This window comes from Neoarius graeffei, chromosome 2 (genome assembly GCF_027579695.1).
Source record: "Neoarius graeffei isolate fNeoGra1 chromosome 2, fNeoGra1.pri, whole genome shotgun sequence".
In the NCBI taxonomy this organism is placed as follows: domain Eukaryota; kingdom Metazoa; phylum Chordata; class Actinopteri; order Siluriformes; family Ariidae; genus Neoarius; species Neoarius graeffei.
Genome location: NC_083570.1, coordinates 116380267 through 116402041, shown reverse-complemented (window position 1 = coordinate 116402041; position 21775 = coordinate 116380267). Strand labels below are relative to the sequence as shown.

Below are 21775 nucleotides of genomic sequence, written 5' to 3'. Positions count from 1 at the left end.
CACAAAGGCTTCTCATCTCATCTCATTATCTCTAGCCGCTTCATCCTGTTCTACAGGGTCGCAGGCAAGCTGGAGCCTATCCCAGCTGACTACAGGCGAAAGGCGGGGTACACCCTGGACAAGTCGCCAGGTCATCACAACAAATGCTTATCATTTCATGCTGTTTATATATACTTGGAATTAATTATCTTTTTTTTTTGCATGCTGTTTATCATTATTCTTAGATTTTTTTAGTTATACATGTATATAATTATATATTCTTTCCCTTTATTCTTTTTGTTTAGAATTTTTCATATCCTCAGCCTATTTTTATAAAATGTGTGTCTTTGATTATCATATAGTTGAGCATTGTAAGAGCCAAATTTTGTTTTGGATTATGCTAATAAACTATTATTATTCCATCCATTATCTGTAGCCGCTTATCCTGTCCTACAGGGTCGCAGGCAAGCTGGAGCCTATCCCAGCTGACTACGGGTGAAAGGCGGGGTACACCCTGGACAAGTCGCCAGGTCATCACAGGGCTGACACATAGACACAGACAACCATTCACACTCACATTCACACCTACGGTCAATTTAGAGTCACCAGTTAACCTAACCTGCATGTCTTTGGACTGTTATTATTATAAACAATCCTGTTGCCATAGCCCATTCTTGCTGTCTATAAAGATTGCTTTTCTTAGTGAATAAATTGAACAAAAGCATGTCACATAAAATTACCAGTGAGCCATCAGTGTGCTGTAATAAGTATGTGTTATCATCGCAGTAAATTGTTTATATCTCCAAAATGGAGCTGAACCTTAAAAACATCTATATACCTTTAAACTTTTATTATGGAGCTGCTTTGAGCTGTTAGAATTAAAATAAATGCTTTTCTAAGTTTTTTTTTTTTTTTTTACTGTCCATACCTTGCGAAGTCACCATGTTGTTCGGCCGCGAAGATCCAAACGCTGTCCGTTGAAAGCCCATGCCTTCACGATAAAATCATTTGTTCCTATAAAAATGAGCCTAAAGTGAACTTAGAAAACTACTTTGACTATTCTTCTCAAAAAGGAAAGAGATTAAGTACTATAAACTGCTGAAACTTTTGCACTTTATCTTGTTGAAGGTTCTGTTTACCAGAACGTTTGCTCTCCAGTATGGCGTTGCAATGTGGTATTCAGGCACGTGATCTCTAGCCCCAGAGAGCCTGTTCTCCACCACCACCAAAAATGCACCTCAATCCATCAACATGGCATCATCATCTCAACTACCAGGTCTTTTCCCATTTACAGAGTGACATCAAATCAACCTGGGCGCCCACACTGTGAACAGTGTGAACTTCTCCTGATCTACTTTGGAATTAGTTTGTAGCAGAATTGGTTTCATATACACACACGGTACTTGGTTAAACCACTGTTTTGAGGAGGTAATAATCAATGCTAGAGTTATCATTCATAGAATGAACGTTAGCTGAACGGTTAGCTTGTTGCTGACGCTGCTTGCGATTGTCTGTTGCTGTGCTGCAATTTCAGTCCAAAATGGTGCACAAATGTTTGAAGTTTACTCCAGTAGAACAGAACCAGCAGCCACTCAGGTCTGTAACTGTAAAGGTGTAGATAAAGTCGCAGTTTGTGAGCCTTATGTGCTCTGATCGAGCAAACAAAGCACATGCTTTCATGGAAGTTTTTTTTTTTAAATACTTCAAATGTCAAAAATATGCTGCTTTGGGAAATGGGAATCATGCAAAATTTCAATTTTCTCTTTCTCTGATCTTATCTTTGTATATCTTTCTGTGCTGATAAGTTTTTTTTTTGGTATTATAGTATCAAGTACCTACTAGGGACAGCACAGTGGTGTAGTGGTTAGTGCTGTTACCTCACAGCACGAAGGTTCTGGGTTTGAGCCCAGTGGCTGGCAGGGGCCTTTCTCTGTGGAGTTTGCATGTTCTCCCCGTGTCTGCATGGGTTTCCTCCAGGTGCTCTGGTTTCCCCCACAGTTCAAAGACATGCAGGTTTGGTTTAGGTTACCTGGCTACTCTAAATTGCCCATAGGTGTGAGTGCGTGTGTGTGTGAATGGTTGGTTGTCTGGGAACCCAGCCACCATTTGGTGCCGATCCCTAGCCCGGAAAATGGGAGGGTTGTGGCAGGAAGGGCATCCAGTGTAAAACTATGCTCCAGTTAATATGACATGTCCACAGGGCAGTGACCCCACACACTTAAGTGGGACAAGCTGGAAGAAGTAGTAGTACCTAGTACCTACTAACCAAAACCCTAGGGGCTCCAATCAATCAATAATAGCTTTATTTATCTAATAAAAGATCTAAATTAAAATTGTAAAAAAAAACCTATTATAATAGGTGAATATCAAATATATGGCGGCACGGTGGTGTAGTGGTTAGCGGTGCCGCCTCACAGCAAGAAGGTCCGGGTTCGAGCCCCGTGGCCGGCGAGGCCCTTTCTGTGCGGAGTTTGCATGTTCTCCCCGTGTCCACGTGGGTTTCCTCTGGGTGCTCCGGTTTCCCCCACAGTCCAAAGACATGCAGGTTAGGTTAACTGGTGACTCTAAATTGACCGTAGGTGTGAATGTGAATGGTTGTCTGTGTCTATGTGTCAGCCCTATGATGACCTGGCGACTTGTCCAGGGTGTACCCCGCCTTTCGCCCGTAGTCAGCTGGGATAGGCTCCAGCTTGCCTGCGACCCTGTAGGACAGGATAAGCAGCTACAGATACTGGGGAACAATTTGAAAAAAAATTTCTGTTGAGTTAGATTTTTATGCTGATTAAAACGAAAATTGGCATGCTAATTCCAAAATTGCAGTCAGTTTTTTTCTAGCACCTCAAGTTTTTTCTCCACAGCTTACCCTCCAGATAAGCAAAATTCCACTGATTAGCTGTAGTAAGACTTGCCAGCTGATTATGATTGGACTCATCAACAGCTACGTGGCAACTTGTTTGTGCAGTCACAATTGAGACAGTGTTTTGAGAGGTGTGTGCAGTTCCCATTAGGTCAGTACTATCAATATCTGCAAACAGAAAGCTAGCATAGTAGGAATTAAGAGGATTTGTGCTGGCTTTTCTCTTAACCTTGTAACCATGGGCATACCGTTGTAAGTTCTATTTCATTTTATGCTGTTTTCTTAGTTTTCAAAGCTTGTAACTATTCCATCTTAGTGTTTTATTTACATAGGTATATATTTCCTTTGTTCCAGATCATGTCTGCTCCTGCTACTTCTCGTCGTAAATGCCTAAACAACCCTGACTCCTTTTGCTATATTTGTGGTAGTTTCACCATTCCAAGTCAGAGGGCAAACATCAGTGCATTTGTCAAACAAGCATATTTTGCATATTTTAAAATAAAACTCGGTGATCAAGACAAGCCATGGGCTCCTCACAAAGTGTGCAAGCAGTGTGTCGAGAGTTTACGGATGTGGACCAAAGGAACACGTAAAAAGTTGGCATTTGGTATCCCCATGGTTTGGCGAGAGCAAAAAGATCATTGCACAGACTGTTACTTTTGTTTAGTGAAAACATCAGGATTTAACAAGAAAAATAAAAGTAAAATAGAATATCCTAATCTACCGTCAGCTATAAGACCAATGCCTCATTCAGCTGAAATTCCAGTGCCAGTTTTCAAACAACTACCTCCTCTAGAAGATCTGAGCGATGTTGGAGAATGCAGTGACAGCAATGATGCAGATTTTGAAATTCACGAGGATTCAGTTCGTAGGGGATTTGATCAGCACGAGTTGAATGATTTGGCACGTGATTTGGGCCTATCAAAAAAAGCTTCAGAAATCCTAGCATCAAGACTGAATGAGAAAAACTTACTTGAACAAGGAGTGAAGGTATCATACTTCCGAACCAGAGAAAGTACATTTCTGCAGTACTTTCGAAGCGACAGCGGCTTTGTGTTTTGCCATAACATTCCTGGTTTACTGAAGGAATTAGGGCTTTCAATCTACAATCCAAATGAATGGTGAATGTTTATTGATAGCTCAAAGCAGAGCTTGAAGTGTGTCCTTCTACACAATGGCAATTTATTTGGTGCAGTCCCTACTGGGCATTCTGTCTGTCTTTGTGAAGAACATGGAGATGTAAAGAGAGTCATTGAGTGATATTTTTTAAGAAAACGGGGATCCTATAGTTCAAAAACTTGACGTGATAGAGAAAAACTGAGATCACTTTTGGATTCCGCGCCCAAAAATTAGTTAAAAACAGCTGTCAGACCTAACTCAACAAAAATTGTGTTCCCCAGATGGATGGATGGATTCGATCTCTGCTAGTCCTGGTCATGTGACTGGTGTTGTACTTGACAGTGGTGATCTTGACTACAGCCATCATGCATGTGAACAGAGCATAATCAGTGTGTTTTACTAAAACCAGTAACTTTACAGAGTGGACTCTACTGAGTAAGTTTGGCTGCTGCTGCTTTACTTCGAGCCCTCTTGCTTGTTCCTCTGGAGGAACCTCTTTAGAAAGTCAGAACGACCAACCAACCAACCAACAGAGGAACCATATTTTCTATGTGTGTGTAGCATGTGAGATAATCCACCTCCTCATGTGTGTTCCACAGGGAGGAAAAATTCCCCAAAGGGAGGAAATGATTCTAGAATGATGTACAGTTGATGGTGACCTGAGTGTCACTATTCTCAGGTGTGTGTGTGTGTGTGTGTGTGTGTGTGTGTGTGTGTGTGTTGGCTGGACTGATCTCCTGCATCTTCATGCTGGACTTCACCAACAGGAAATTCTGTCTCATATTCACTATCACTATTAGATTAATATGTTCAGTAAAAATGATCCAAAGTTGAGTAAGGTGGACTCCTCTCACAGACGTGTGTGTATTAGTGTGTTAGTGTGATGTTTTCTCTCGTCCACTGTGTCATTGTGGTGTATCACATCCTCCTTCTCAGCACCTGCAGTTGCTCCCAGCTGCAGCAATGTTTCTCTGTGCACTCTGCATGACTGAGGTTTTTGTATGATGCTCTAACACTGTGTAAACACATAGCTACCGCTGATCAAATGTTCAGCCTTACAGTAATAATCTCCTGCATCTTCAGTCTGGACTCCACTGATGGTCAACGTGAAGAAAGTATCAGATCCACTGCCCGTGAAACGAGCTGGAGTTCCTGAATATAAGGTTTTCGTCTCATAAATCAGGAGTTTAGGATGTTCTCCAGATTTCTGCAGGTACCAGTGTAGACTGGTACCGCTCTCCACTCTGCTACTGGTTCTACAGTTGATGGTGACTGTGTTTCCTGGAGTAACAGTTTGCACTGAAGGAGTCTGAGTCACAGTCTCCTGACCTCTGGATCCTGAAGAGAAACATAGATTGTGTTTGTAAGCTCTAAAGTGGTGTAGAATTCGTATGAAATTAAGTGTGTGAGGCTGTGAATCGATGTTAAACTCTCACCTTGAGTCCAGAGGGCCAGTGTGCAGATGAAGACGCTGATCAAAGTCATGGTTGCTGTCGGTGAAGTTGCTGAGCAGTAGCTCTGTTATGAAGTGTTCAAGTCTCAGGGTTATAAACACTCACAGAGCACTGAAGCATGGACTGATAATGCAACGTGGAAACTCTTGTGTGTGCATGTGTGCGCGCGCTGCAGCGTGACGGAGGTTTTTGTACGACGGTTTCATTAGAATGTATCACTGTGGTACACTTTTGGTGGCGGCTCCAAACTCCTTGTGAACAGTAAGTAAAAGTTTATTCTCTTTGTAGAGGATATTACACGGTTGCACAAAAATATGAAGTTTATCTTTGAGTGGTGAATGTATATATCATGAATAAGTAAAGTGAATGAGGACATTACATGGGTGTGCAATGAAGTTTAAAATATTTTCAACATGAGAAGATAAACTTCATGTCTTCGTGCCACCGTGTTCTTTATATGAGGGGAATTCAAAAAGTCTCATCTCATCTCATTATCTCTAGCCACTTTATCCTGTTCTACAGGGTCGCAGGCAAGCTGGAGCCTATCCCAGCTGACTACGGGCGAAAGATGGGGTACACCCTGGACAAGTCGCCAGGAAGTCAAAAAGTTCTCAGACAAATTGAAAAAAAATCTTTATTTATGAAAATAATAAAGCTATTTCTCTACATATCCTCTATTTAAGTCTAAACACTTCTGCAAGCAGTGTTTCCATCAGGGAATTCCTTCTTTGTAGAATTCTGGGGGATGTCTTTCACACCTGTTGAAATTATAAGATCTGTCTTAGAACTTTTTGACTTACCCTAGTATTATATGGACACATCCACAAAAAAATACACAAGTTAATCAAAATAATTTTAATTTTGAACCAGTTTGCCATCTTGACAATGTGCGTTTAGTCAGTGGGAAAACACTGGGAGTGACGTCATCAGAGTGAGATATAAGGAAATATGTCACTCAGATCTACGATGTATTTCATCTGAAAAATGCGAGTTTTTCAATATGAGAAGATAAACTTCATATCTTCAAGCCAGGCAGCACAGTGGTGTAGTGGTTAGCGCTGTCGCCTCACAGCAAGAAGGTCCGGGTTCGAGCCCCGTGGCCGGCGAGGGCCTTTCTGTGCGGAGTTTGCATGTTCTCCCCGTGTCCGCGTGGGTTTCCTCCGGGTGCTCCGGTTTCCCCCACAGTCCAAAGACATGCAGGTTAGGTTAACTGGTGACTCTAAATTGACCGTAGGTGTGAATGTGAGTGTGAATGGTTGTCTGTGTCTATGTGTCAGCCCTGTGATGACCTGGCGACTTGTCCAGGGTGTACCCCGCCTTTCGCCCGTAGTCAGCTGGGATAGGCTCCTGCGACCCTGTAGAACAGGATAAAGCGGCTAGAGATAATGAGATGAGATCTTCAAGCCAACGTGTGATTTTCTTTTTATTATATAGACACATTCACAAACAAAGTATCCAAATTTATCCAAACAATTCATCAATTTCCTCACAAGTGACAGATAGAGACTTATGTCATGGTTCTCCATGTCCCGGATGAAAAATACGAGTGGTGGATTTCCCAGTAAATATGGACTCGTGCCCATATATCACTTTATTATTCTCAAAATACCTCATGACTGTGGATGAACATTTGGTAAATATACAGAAACTAAACCAGGTCAGTGCTTCATATGTTGTTAAGTTGTTGTTTTGTATCTGATATAAAATCCAGACGAAGGCTGCTGTAAGTTTCTGTTAAAAAGAGAATATTTCCGTCATCAGCTACATTAGTATTTGTTGTGCTAATAGGTTAAAATCTAAATAATTTTTCCCAGATTAATTACAGCGTAGGAGTACATTATTTATTCATTTACAATTTTATTTTAATACGGTTACATTACTGAGAGTTGACACCAGAATAAAGTTCTCGTGACTTCACGATATAAAGCGTAACTAGGAAATGTTCTTCTGCTGCTGGAACACATTTATGCTGCTGCAGACTTTCCAGTTTTGTCTCTGTTACAGTTTAGAGTGTTTAAGGTTGTAAATACTTTATGTAACCATTTTGTCGGGTTTTGTTTTTCCTTTTCAGCAGGTCCCACAGCTCCCTCCGTGTCTCTGTTCCCTCCGTCCCCTCAGCAGCTGTGTGAGGGATCGGCCTCGCTGCTCTGCCTGCTGTCTGGCTACACTCCACAGGGGGCGCTGGTGAGCTGGACAGTGGACGGCTCAGAGGTGAAGAATGGGGTTCTGACCAGTGTAGAGGAAGAGAAGCATGGCCGTTACAGTCGCAGCAGCACCCTGACACTAAGCAAAGACGTCTGGGAAAAGGGGGAGGAGTTTGTCTGTACGGTTTCCCATAATAATGTTAATCATCCAGTCACGTTCAGAAAGAGTCAGTGCGAAGGCTAGTGGATCCAAGAGAGAGTTTAACATTGAGCTGCTTATGATCAATCTACAATTGAGTTTCAATTCTACACAATGCTGACATTTCTGTCTTTCCTCTCTTCACTGTCCTGTTGCTCTTCCTGTAGTTTGTGCTGAAATAAAGCTGAATTTTGGACGTTGTCTGTTCTTTTATTGGAGTTAATAGTGATGATCAGTGTGATGAGAGAGTGCGATTAGCTGTAGATTCAGTTCTGTGTTTTGTGCTTCAGTGAGTTTGGCTGAAGGAAGTTGAACATCTGGTGAAGTTTCTGTTCTATTCTGGAAGAAATGAAAGTCTTCAGTCCCATGAATGCAAATCTCACTTACACCTCAGTGCTCTCTCTCTTTCTCTGAAAACACCACAATGGTCTATTTATGTGCAGCTAAGTGTGTATTGTATTTTACTTCCTTCATGTCTTACTTGAGGATATTTTTTAAAGCTTTGAGCTATAAAATCAGGTGCTCAGTCTGCATTGCACATGTGCTAACTTTGGTTGTGAAGAAAGCCATTGATCAGACACAAGGACTTGAAGATATTAAATCCAAGTCAAGAAATAATATGACCTTCAGAACTGGTACAACTGCTATTAGAGGACTTTGCCAGATTCAACAGCAGATGAGCAGACTCACTCTAAAATTGATTCAGCAAGTGGACACCTGTTGGGATAGCACCTATGCCATTCTACAGTGATTACATACAACCCCAATTCCAAAAAAAGCTAGGATGCTGTGTAAGCTGTAAATATGAAAGGAATACAATAATTTGCAAATCATGGAAACCCTATATTTTATTGAAAATAATACAAAGACAACATATCAAATGTTGAAACTGTGAAATTTTATTGTTTTTTGGAAAATATATGCTCATTTTGAATTTGATGCCAGCAACACGTTTCAGAAAAGTTGGGACAGGGGCGTGTTTACCACTGTGTTGCATCACTTCTACTTTTAACATCACTCTGCAAATGTTTGGAAACTGAGGAGACACTTTTGTGCTTTTGAGTAACACAGTTAAATCAGTACTTCTACTTTTACCAGAGTACTTTTTTCACACAAGTATATGTACTTCTGCTTTAATAAAGAATGTGTTCAACCCCAATTCCAAAAATGTTGGGACGCTATATAAAAACAGAACCGCTGTGTTGCATCACCTCTACTTTTAACAACACTCTGCAAACATTTGGGAACTGAGGAGACCAATTGCTGTAGTTTTGAAAGAAAAATGTTGTCCCATTCTTGTCTGATACACAATTTCAGTTGCTCAACAGTTCGGGGTCTCCTTTGTCCTATTTTGCACTTCATAATGCGCCAAATGTTTTAAATGGGAGACAGGTCTGGACTGCAGACAAGCAAGTTTAGCACCCGGACTCTTTTACTACGGAGCCATGCAGTTTTAATGTGCAGAAAGCGGTTTGGCATTGTCTTGCTGAAAGAAGGAAGGCCTTTCCTGAAAAAGATTTTGTCTGGATGGCAGCATATTGCTCTGAAATATGTCTATATCATTCAGCATTAACGATGCCTTCCCAGATGTACAAGCTACCCATGTCATGTGCACTAATGCCCCCTCATACCACCACAGATGCTGGCTTTTGAGCTGTGCACTGATAACAAGCTGGATGATCCCTCTCCTCTTTAGCCTGGAGGATGCAGTGTCCAAGATTTCTAAAAATAATTTTTGCTATTCTAATATTTGTCAGACCTCGGGACAATTTTCCACTTTGCCTCAGTTCATCGTAAAAGAGCTCAGGCCCAGAGAAGGTGGCCGTGTTTCTGGATATTGTTTATATATGGTTTTAACTTGCATTTGTGGATGCAGTAATTAACTTGTATGTAGTGAAAATTCATTATGTCTGATTATTATAACTATTTTTTGAGTTCGTTTCTTAAGACACGTATTTTTTAGGATGTTACCTCGTTTGTTGACAGTTTCGGCGAACACTTCCGCCTTCTTCAAAACAGTCACCAGATGTCGAGTGGTGACGTGCCTTATCAGCTGATGTTACTTTATGGAGGTGTGAACGTCCCGCCCAATTTGACAGATAGTCCACGCCTCCTGCTGTCAGGTCGCTGCCCCAGGACGGCGCTCCAGGTGTGTGACAGCGCGTACGCTCCCTCATCCCAGTTCATCGTCCTCTGCGCCCGCTTTCGTATCTCCACTGCCTCCAAAATCCAACGCTGGTATCTATTCTCTTCAGCGCGAATGACTCTGGCCTCTTCCCAATTCATTATATGGTTTTGTCGTTTGCAGTGGTCTGAAATGGCTGATTTTAAGTTTTCTTGGTTTGCTTTTTCTTTTTCGGATCTTGTGAATCTTTTTGTTGTTTCCTTTTCACATTCTAATTGGTGTTCTTTCCTGCGAGTGTGGAAGCATCTGCCCGTTTCACCAATATAGACTTTATTGCATGAACGGCAAGGGATTTCATATATGACGTTGCATTTATTGTCCAGTTGTATTTTGTCTTTGGGGTGAACTAGCAGCTGTCAGAGGTTCTTGTATGGTTTGACCGGGGTGTTGATGTGGTATTTCCTCATGGATCGTTGGATGCGTTCTGTAACTCCTTTTATGTATGGTAATGTGACAAAGCCCCGATTTGTTTTTTCTTGTTTGTTTGTTTTTTTCCTTTTTTTGTGTCTGTAATTTTCCTTTTCGAATTACCCACGGTGGATATTGGCAGTTTTTTAATGCCTGTTGGATGTGTTGTTCCTCCTCCTGTCTGTCTTTCTCCTCCGTGATATTCTGTGTTCGGTCGTATAGTGTTCTGATTACTGACATTTTGTGTGCGATGGGATGTTCAGATGTCCAGAGAAGATATTGGTCGGTATGTGTAGGTTTTCTGTATGTTGTAATTCTGATGTTCCCTTCTTCTGTGTGGTGTATTTTTAGGTCCAAAAATGCTATTGTCTTGTCCGTTTCCTCTTCGTGTGTGAATTTGATTTTGCCTGTCTTGTCTATGGAGTTTAAATGATCCGTGAGTTGTTGTGTGTGGCCTGTTTTGGTTATTTCAAGAATGTCATCAACATATCTTTTCCAGAAGATAGGTTTGCAGTCATCCGGTGCTGTTTCTATGGCTCGGGTTTCCAGATCCTCCATAAAAAAGTTGCATAGAGTGGCAGATAGCGGGTCCCCCATTGCAAATCCCTCTTTTTGTCTGTAAATTGTACCTCTGAATTGGAAATATGTGGACGTGGAAATGAAATGTAATAGTTTTGTTATGTCCTGTGCTGTAAGTTTTGTACGTTTTTTCAGGGTTCTGTCTGCTTTTAACCGGTTTTCTACTATGTTAAGAGTGTTTGTGACCGGTGTTTTTGTAAAGAGGGATATGACGTCATGTGATATAAAGATTTCATCCTTTTTTATCTTGATTTCCTTTAGTTCTTTCGCCAGTTGTTTTGAGTTTTTGCAGTGGTATTCCGTGAGTCCGAGTAGTGGTTTAATTATGTCTGCCAGTGTCTTGGAAAGGTTGTAAGTAACTGATCCTATACTGTCTACTATGGGTCTTAGTGGTGCTCCGGGTTTATGAATTTTCGGTGTGCCGTATATCCGGGGGGTGATGTCTGCTGTGGGGATGCATCACACAAACGAGGTAACATACTAAAAAATACGTGTCTTAAGAAACGAACTCAAAAAATAAATTGCAGTAATTAACTATTTTCACAGATGATGGTTTTCTGAAGTGTTACTGAGCCCATACTGTCAGAGTGCAGACACTTATGGATGCAAACGCAGGGGAGAGCAGGTGCGTTGCAAGCTGGTAAACAAGTCTAAACCTTGACACGAGAATCAGAGTCAAGTTCGTGCTAAGGGTTGGTTGATTAGTAGATGGGATGTCAGAGGTAAATAACAGTCTCATGGTTGAGAAAATAGCATAGTGGGGGTCAGAAGCACTAAGAGTCAGGTCAGGTCAACAACAGCTTGGTATGATCAGGTACGCAGATGTTGAACCAGGTGCTAACTGCAAGGATATGTGTGGGTGAGTCATCCCAAGGGAACAATGGAGGTTGGTATCTAAGAATGCATTGAAACAGTGTGAGTTGGGTGGCTGAGTATTGGAGGAATTTCTGAACGTATTCTGCCCACAGAAGAAACTGGGACCAGTCCTTGGTGTTTTTGAGGCAGAATACCCTCAGGAAGCAACCTATTTCTTGGTTGGCACCTTCCACTTGGCCATTAGGCTGAGGGTGGTGTCCCAAGGTCAGACTTACCGAAACTCCAAGCTTATTCATGAAACTGGCTCATAATTTGGATGAGAACTGGGGTCCCCGATCACTCACAATGCCCTCAGGGATCCTGAAGTACCTGAACACTTGGTCAAATATGAGCTTTGCCATTTCAAAGGCTGCTGGTAGACTGGGCAGGGGAATGAGTCTGAGTGCTTTGGAGAACCAGTCTACCACCACCATGATGACTGTATTGCCTTATGATCTTGGTAAGTCTATGATAAAATCAATAGACAAGTGGGCTCATTGTCTCCGGGGTATGGGTAGTGGCATGAGTTCATCTGCAGGTGGAGATCTAGGGGCTTTAGCTTGTGCACAAACTGAGCAGGATGATATGAACTGGTTGATATCTGTTCTCATATTCTCCCACCAATACTTGGTTCTGATGAGTTGGTATGTGCACCTTCTATTCGGGTGTCCCATGGCGGGAGATAAGTGAGCCCAGGTGATCAGGCAACCTCGGTACTGAGGTGGGACAAATGTGAGCCCTGGGGGACAGTTCCTGGGCAGGTGGCAGGGTCAGTTATGGGTCATTATCAATTTCCCAGGAGAGAGTGTTCACAAAGCATATGTGCAGCAGAATCTGTGTGGTCTCAGGACTAGTCATGGTAGAGGCATACAAGCGTGATAGAACATGAGCTTTAGTGTTTCAGAAACCTGGATGGGATGCAATGGTGAAGTTAAACCTGGTGGAGAACAGTGCCCATCATGCTTGTCGTGAATTCAGATGCTGAGCAGATTTGAGATACTCCAGGTTCATATGGTCTGTGAGTATGATGGACAGGTGAGTGGCCCCCTCCAGCCAATGTTTCCACTCCTCCAAGGCTAACTTGATAGCCAACAGTTCTCGGTTCCTGATGTCATAGTTCTGCTCAGTAGGTGTCATTTTTCTGGAAAAGAATGCAACTGGATACAGCTTGGGTTTCTCTCCAAAGTGCTGCAAGAGGACTCCACTGACTCTGGTCTCAGAAGTGTCCACCTCGACGGTATAAGGTTTTGAGGGGTCTGAGTGTTTCAAGATAGGTGGTGAGGTGAAGGTGGATTTGAGTTGGGCGAAAGTGTCGTCTGCTCCCGGTTCCAGTGTAGGCACTTGGGACCCCTCTTGAGTCAGGATGTGAGTGGCACAGCAATGGTACTAAAACCCCAAATGAATCACTGGTAGAAATTAGCAAAGCTGAGGAATCTTTGGAGTTCTTTGATGGAGGTGGGCATGGGCCAGGAGGTGACAGCGGAGACCTTGTGGGAGTCCATACTAACCCCATCACCATTTCTGATGTAACCTAGGAGTGAGATCTTGGATGCATGGAACTCAAGCTTTTTTGTTTTTGCATATAGTTGGTTTTCCAAGAGTCCGCCAAGTACTGCCCTGACATGCACATGATGACTGGTTTCATCTGGGGAGTAGATCAGGATGTCATCAATTTAACCCTCCTGATGGCTTCATTTTCTGTATACACCCCTTGTCCTCAGGGTCAAAAATGACCCGTCCTCACTAAAGATCTGAAATAAACCAATTTAATTTCATTTTAAGTGCCAAATCTATTTTGCAGGAAGAAACAACTTGTCATTCATCAGAAACTGTGTGAATATCAGAGTTTTCCCTTTTTACAGTGCAGAAACACTGCATTCATTCAGTGGACAGCACTCATTTTTATTACAACACAGCTGTAATATATGTTTTCTTTACTAAAGCAGATTTTTATTATTATTATTTTTATTTAAGGTACTGCAAAGGTGGTAAACAATATTTTTTATCAAGATATAGTACTTATAGTACTTATATAGCCGAAGAAGCCGAAGAAAGTATCACAAATGCGCAGAAAGTAGTTTTGAATGCAATTTACTGAAGGCACTTCCAATGATAGTTAAATGTGAACAATCTTTTGCAACAAGGCAATCTGAGAGGGCAATCATGACCAACACAGGAGAACAAGCGAATAACAGACCACTCCCTAAACACGTCCCCTGTGAAACACACACACAATCTCAATATCTTGCAGGGACAAGTGAGCACATGTAGAGCAGTAAGCAACTGTGTGTGCATGGACTTTGCAGATAAATTTCTCACACAGTCTGAGAAAATCAGCTCTAAGGCCTGTTCAGCGCTGTAACGTGCACTCATGGCTTCATCACAGAGAGAACTGAGGGTCCTGTTATCTGCAGCACATTTAGAGACTCTGAATGTAGATGTATTGGTCAACAATGCCTTGATGGTTGTGTCTGAAATCGTCTGAACTTTGATCTTTGAAAGTTGTGTATGGGGTCGCGGAAAGGTGGTGGTGCACCTGCACGAGAAAGTTTTAGTTCTGTCTAAGATCAATCAGCAGTGAGTGTGTGTGTGTGTGTGCCTCTGTCTGTGTGTTGTGTCTGTGTGTGTTTTTTGTTGTCTGTAACTGACTCTGTGACTGTGTTTTCGGTGCCGGGTCAAAAATGACCTGAAGGCAATCTTTGTACCTAAGTTGTGTACAGCCTCTATGGAAATATGAATAAACAAAATATTTCCCTTTTTCTAATATTAGGGTCATTTTAGGAAAAGTCATAAAATTTCAAGTTGAAAAAATAACATTAAAGGGGTTTTCTCTGCTGTTAAACACAGTTTCGGGTCATTTTTGACCCAAAGACATCAGGAGGGTTAAGCAATCACATAGTGTCTCAGCATGTCCCTGAGCACATTGTTTATCAGGCACTAGAACACACAGTGCATGCAAAATAGTCCATAAGGCATGACCAAATATTCATAGTGACCCGAAGTTGTGCTGAATACTGTTTTCCACTTGGTCCCCTCCTGAATACACACAGATATTTCATAATGATTTGATTGAGACCTCTGTAGTCAATGCAGGGCCGAAGACCTCCCCCTTTCTTCTCCAAGAGGAAGAACCCTGTGAATGCTGGAGAGGTGGATGGACAGATATACCTCTGCTGTAATGCCTCCTGTACATACTCCTCCATCACCAAATGCTGTTTTAGACAGAGGGTAAATGTGGCAGTGTGGAGGGGTCATGCCCAGCAGGAGGTCGACAGCACAGTCACAGGGTCTATGTGGAGGTAGTCCGCTAGCTTCACCCTTGCTGAAAACTTCACTGAGGTCATGATAGCAGATCGGGATCTGTTTGATGCCCCCAGGAGAGGGGCTTTCTAGGGAGGTGGAATCCAGAGTGAGTCGGGGTAGTTGAAGACAGTTCAAAATTTCCTTCTACTGCCAGGAGATTAAGGAATCATGCAGCTGTAACCATGGGAATTCTAAGACGATAGCATGATTAGAGGTTCAGGTTACATACAGCAAGTGTTGTTCACAATGCAGAGCCCCAACCTGGATCACTAGTGGTCTGGTCCTTTTTGTGACCAATCCCTCCCCAGTAGGACCACCATTGATAGCATGGAGACTCACTGGTCACTGGAGCTCCTTGGTGGGCAGCTTGAGCCTCTGAATAAGCTTGTTGTCAATGAATTTGCCCTCCACTCTCCACTCCCAAAACATGGGAGGTTTCTGATATGGACAGCAAGATGTTGAGCTTCAGGAATGGATGAGAAGGAAAATGCTGATGACTCACCGGGGCATCTGGGTGGTCTGCCTGCCCATGATGATCACTGGTTGGCCTTTTGGAGATCACTGGCTGGACAGGACACTGGGCCAGCAGGTGACCAGGCTCCCCACAGTAGAAGCACAACCCCTCCTGATATCGCCTCTCTCTTTTGGAATGGGGTGTTTGAGTGTTTGAAACCTCCATATGTGTGGGTGACTGTGTGGACTAGGTCAGAACCTGGGTGGATTGCAAGGAGGGATGGTTCCGGAGGAGGTGATCAAGTTTAATAGCCAGGTCTATGAGAGAGTCCAAAATGTGCTGCTCATCTCTGCATGCCAATTCAGTAAGGATGCTGGGGTCCAGACCCTGATGGAAAATGACCTTTAGTGTGGGCTTATTCCAGCCACTGCCTGCTGCCAACATGCAAAATTCCAGCTCATACTCAGCCATGGTTCTTTTCCCTTGTCATAGGGTGTTGAGAGTCTAACAGCAGTGACCTCCGGGGGGGAATTGTTTCCCCAGCAACGGCCTTGGCCAAGGCCAGTGCTGTCTGAGGGAGCCGAAAGCAGATAAGATTGGGATTGTTTGGTCTTGGGGTGAGTAGACGCATTCTTTTACACGACTACTCTGTCCATTCTGGTCTCCGAATCTAATTGAATCCATTTTCCCTTGCAAAGCCAAAAGCTTCTCCATGATGTTATCCATGTTGCGGTTCAAGTTCTGAATAGCCACAGTCTGAGTGCCGACAGCTCTGCCCACCGCGTCAATCATGTCGGGCAGCTTTATGGGGCTTTGGACAGCTGTATGTATACCTTTTATTAAGCAGAAAACAACTTTCACTACAGCCCCTATCCTATATCATGCAGATCCCAGGGAGTTCATGGTAGAGAAAAAAACCCACCTTAGACCCCTGCGTCATCCAGAACTACCATCCCATTTCTCTTCTCCCCTTCTTATCAAAGACACTCAAATGTGCTGTTGCTAACTAACTCCCCTCTTTTCTCTCACGGAACAATCTCCCAAATCCTCACCAGTCTGGCTTTCGAGCCAGATGCTCAACTGAGACCACGTTTCTCTCAGTCAGTGATGCACTTCATGCAGCACGTGCTGCCTCCCTCTCCTCGGTCCTGATCCTCCTTGGTCTCTCTGCTACATTTGACACTGTTAATCACTCCATCCTCCTGTCATCCTTGTCAGCTCTAGAGATCTGTGGGACAGCCCTAGACTGGTTCAAGTCCTACCTCTCTGGTTGCTCCTTCTAGGTTACCTGGTCTGGCCCACTTATAGTCCGGGAGCCAAAGGCCCAAATTTGGCTGAACCTGGCTTCGTCGGTTAAAGTTTTTTTTTTGCTGTTTGTTGTTGTCCAAGGTCTACTCATTAAGATAAGAGAGGGTGCCCGGTGATATCCCTTGGGCAATTCCGGATATTGGCCCTTTATTGTTGGATGTGCTGCAGTCATAGCCTAAATTCTGACATTTTGACATTCTTCACTTTATGTTCACCAAAGTCTATATATCATACTTATTTTTGTGTTTGTTAACATAATAGGATGAGTTTAAGGCCTGGGGGTGGGGTTCCAGCCATGGTTGGGGGTGTGGCCATGCAATTGGGGGTGGGGCTTATACCAAAAAGCCCTTTATTACTCTATTACTTTGGTTGTTAATGCGAGCCTTAAATTATTAGGCATACACTCCATTGTCATCCTTGTGTTTACTTCTGCAGGGGCATATGAGGGACACAATTAGCTAATTCAAGCCAACTTGTGTAGCTATCTTGCTAACTCTGTCAATCACACTGCCCCCAAAAGATCACAGCACGCATAAGCTAAGCAGAGAAACTATTTGACTGTAATCATGAAAGAGCAGTGACATGTACTCACTGCTCACCAGTGAACTAGACCCATAGTTTCACAACACTGGCTAGCACACCCAACTCTCACCTAGTAAATGCTAGTCACTGATTTTTTTAAGCTAATACATTAAGCTGATAGATTGCTTATTTTAACGATATTGACTGTTGAAATAGTAATGTCCCTGGTTCCCTAGTAAAATTTAGGGCATTGTCCCCGATTATCATCTCAAAAGTCTGTTAACCTTACCCTCACCCCCACTCCAAACCACACTGCTTGTGGACTGAGAGTCATGTGCACTAGCCAGTCCACTGACTAGCACGACTTTTAAAACGTTGGGCAGTAAGGTTTCCTTAAGCTAATACATTAAGCTAATAGATTGCTTATTTTTACGATATTGACTGTTGAAATAGTAATGTTCCTGGTTCCCTAGTAAAATTCAGGGCATTGTCCCCGATTCACCCCCACTCCAAACCACACTGCTCTTCCACTGACTAGCACAACTTTTAAAACGTTGGGGAGTAAGGTTTACTTAACATTCTCCTCTGTACTAGCTAGCATCCAGTACATAAGCATATTTTTACAGACACTAAGCAATGGCAAAGGGTTTAGAGGGTTTTTTTTTTCAGCTGAACTCTTAGTTCTTTCCTTAAATAGTTTTTGTGTTTTGTGTGTGTGTTTGCATACTGTATGTAATTATTTTACATAATTATTGCTCATTAGTGTGTGTGCGTGTGTATGTGTGTGCGTGTGCATGCATGCATGCACGTACATGCTTTATGTACTGTAGTTCTTGTATCAAAATTGTTAATTTTGCAAATTTATGAAAGGGTCAATTACACGTTTGACTAATTTGAATGACAGTAAAGCGTGAATACTGTACAGCCAATTTGGTTAATTGAAAATCAGTATCTTTGGCTATTCTTGTGTGTGTGTGTGTGTGCATGCTGTATATGCCATTTTGCATGCTTGATATATTGCATACTGTAGTTTTACATAGTGGATCACTGGTGTGAGTGTATATGCATGCTGTATATAGTTATATTGCATGCTGTATATAGTTCTTTTACATAGTGGATCACTGGTGTGAATGTATATGCATGCTGTATATATTTCTATTTCATGCTGTATATACAGTAGTTCTTTTACATAGTGGATCACTGGTGTGAGTGTATGCATGCTGTATATAGTTCTATTGCATGCTGTAGTTCTTTTACATAGTGGATCACTGGTGTGAGTGTATACATGCTGTATATAGTTCTATTGCATGCTGTAGTTCTTTTACATAGTGGATCACTGGTGTGAGTGTATGCATGCTGTATATAGTTCTATTGCATGCTGTAGTTCTTTTACATAGTGGATCACTGGTGTGAGTGTATACATGCTGTATATAGTTCGTTTACATAGTGGATCATTGGTGTGAGTGTATGCATGCTGTATATAGTTCTTTTACATAGTTATTGGTCATTAGTGTGTGTGTGTGCATGCTGTATATAGTTCTTTTGCATGCTGTATAGTTCTTACATAGATATTGATCATTATTTTGTATTAACTGTAGAGTTTATGTAATACTTGTATAAAAATCGCTAATTTGGAAAAGTTATGAAAGGGTTAATTAATCCACATTTGATGTATTTGAATGACAAATATAGAGAAAAATGTGAATACCTATCAGATACAGCCAACTTGGTGCATTTAATATCAGTATTTACACTGATATTACTTTTTTTGTATTTTCTTCCATTATTTGGGCATATAGGGCATTAAAGGGTTAATATATTAAATTGCCCAAGGGATATCACCGGGCACCCTCTTAAATCTTGAAGAGCTACCTCAAATCTATAAGATAAAGCAAAAAAAAAAAAACACTTTAACCAAAAATTCCGGGTCCGACCCCATGGCTCCCGGACTATTACCACCGATGTCCCTCTATGTTCTTCTAACATATTAGTGTTGACTATTTACAGACCACCAAGACTTTCTGCACCACTGTTCCTAGAGGAGTTTGGGGAACTGTTGTCAAATATTTGTTTAGAGTTTGACAATCTTATTATTTCTGGGGATTTTAATTTCCATGTTGATAATCCAGATAACACATATGCAAATGAATTTCTTACACTGATTGATGCCTTCAACCTAACACAACATGTACAAGGGTCAACACACTCCCATGGCCACACCCTCGACCTTGTCATCACTAAGGGTCTTAATGTATCTACTAGTGTCATGGACCTGGGTATATCTGATCATTTCTGTGTTTTCTTTGATGTTTCCATTTCCCCTTACTTTCAAAACAAGTCTGTGACTGTAAAAAAGAGGGTAATTACCAATGGCACAGCAGCTCTTTTTGAGCAGGCACTCTCAGAACTCCCATGTCAATCTTCAGATTGTGCAGATGATCTAATGGAAATTTTTAATTCAAGAATGAATCATATTATGGATGCTATTGCTCCTTTTAAAACCAAAAGAGTCATAGACAAAGGAAAAGCACCTTGGAAACTAAATCCAGCAGTTAAAATGTTAAAGAGGGAATGTAGAAAGTCTGAAAGAAAATGGTGTAAATCTAAACTCCAGATTCATTATCAAATCTACAAAGGGATGTTATGTAAATACAACTTAGAAATTTCTAAAGCAAGACAGTCTTTTTTTGCTGACATTATTAATAGGAATATCAACAATGCCCGTGTGCTATTTTCTACAGTTGAAAAGCTAACAAACCCATCAAAACAAATGCCTTCTGAATTTCTCTCAGTTAATACATGCAACGACTTTGCATCTTTTTTCAAAGGAAAGACTGATAAAATACGTATGAATATAGCCACACAGGTGCAAACACTTCAAAATCTGGAACCACTGGATAACGAGAGAGGGGGTCGTAATACAATGTCAGCATTTAGTTTAATTGATGTTGAGACTCTGAGAAAAACAGTACAAAGTCTCAGCTCCTCCACATCTGAACTGGACATTTTACCTACAGTCTTTTTCAAATCTGTTCCTCACCTAATATCAGACAAGGTACTTCAGATTATCAACACCTCCTTACGAACTGGCATGTTTCCCTCATCTCTGAAAAAAAGCGGTTGTAAAACCCCTACTGAAAAAGAATAACCTGGATGTCTCAGTACTCAACAACTACAGGCCCATATCCAATTTGCCATTCGTTGGTAAAATAATTGAAAAAATTGTTTTTAATCAATTAACTGCCTTCCTGACATTAAACGGATGTTTTGATAAGTTTCAGTCAGGTTTTCGTGCCAATCATAGCACTGAAACAGCTCTTACTAAAGTCATGAATGACCTACGTCTTAATTCTGATGCTGGTAAAACATCAGTCTTGGTGCTTTTAGACTTAAGTGCTGCATTTGACACGGTAGATCATTCCATACTGTTACATCGACTGGAGCATTGGGTTGGATTTACTGGTATAGTAATCAACTGGTTAAAATCTTACCTACAACAAAGATTTTTTTATGTGGCCATTGGAGGCCACAGTTCATCACCCGTGTCCTTGAACTGTGGGGTTCCCCGGGGCTCAATCCTGGGACCATTACTATTCAACCTTTATATGCTCCCACTTGGACAAATTATTAAGAATAACTCAATAAACTTCCATAGCTATGCAGATGACACTCAGCTTTACTTAGCTATGTCACCTAATGACTATGCCCCTCTTGAGTCTCTTCATAGATGCATTGACCAAATTAACAAATGGATGTCTCACAATTTTCTTCAGCTGAACGCAGATAAAACTGAAGCAATTATATTTAGCAAAAAGGAGGAAAGGCTTAGGATTGCCACTGTTCTTGAAACTAAGGGGCTTAAAGCAAAGGATACTGTCAAAAACCTTGGTGTCCTTATTGACAGCGAACTTAACTTCAAGAGTCATATGAAAGTGGTAAAAAAGTCTGCATTCTATCACCTAAAAAACATTTCTAAACTCAGGGGTCTCATGTCAAAACATGATCTAGAAAAACTTATTCATGCTTTCATCTCCAGTAGGGTTGATTACTGCAATAGCCTTTTCACAGGTCTTCCAAAAAAGACCATCAAAGAGCTTCAACTAATCCAAAATGCAGCAGCAAGGGTTCTTACAAGAACAAAAAGGGTAGTCCATATCACTCCAATCCTAAGGTCTCTGCACTGGCTCCCAGTGAGCTATAGAATTGACTTTAAAGCACTACTTCTTCTATTTAAAACATTAAATGGGATGGGACCCAGCTATCTACTGGATATGTTTCAATTATATGCACCAACTAGGTCTCTAAGATCACAAGAGAAAAACTTGCTAGTAATACCAGCTGTCAAAATGAAGTGTGGTGAAGCAGCCTTTAGTTGCTATGCTGCTAAGCTTTGGAACCAACTTCCAGAT

At 41.7% G+C, this 21775-nt stretch overlaps 1 gene segment (V, D, J or C); it reads right to left on the bottom strand.

The window, feature by feature from the left end:
- Window positions 1–4177: 4177 nt before the first annotated feature.
- On the bottom strand, window positions 4178–5484 carry LOC132875084 (immunoglobulin kappa variable 6-21-like). The segment is given in 2 exon segments: window positions 4178–5293; window positions 5392–5484. Coding segments are annotated over 2 exon segments (378 nt in total).
- Between the last annotated feature and the right edge of the window lie 16291 nt (window positions 5485–21775).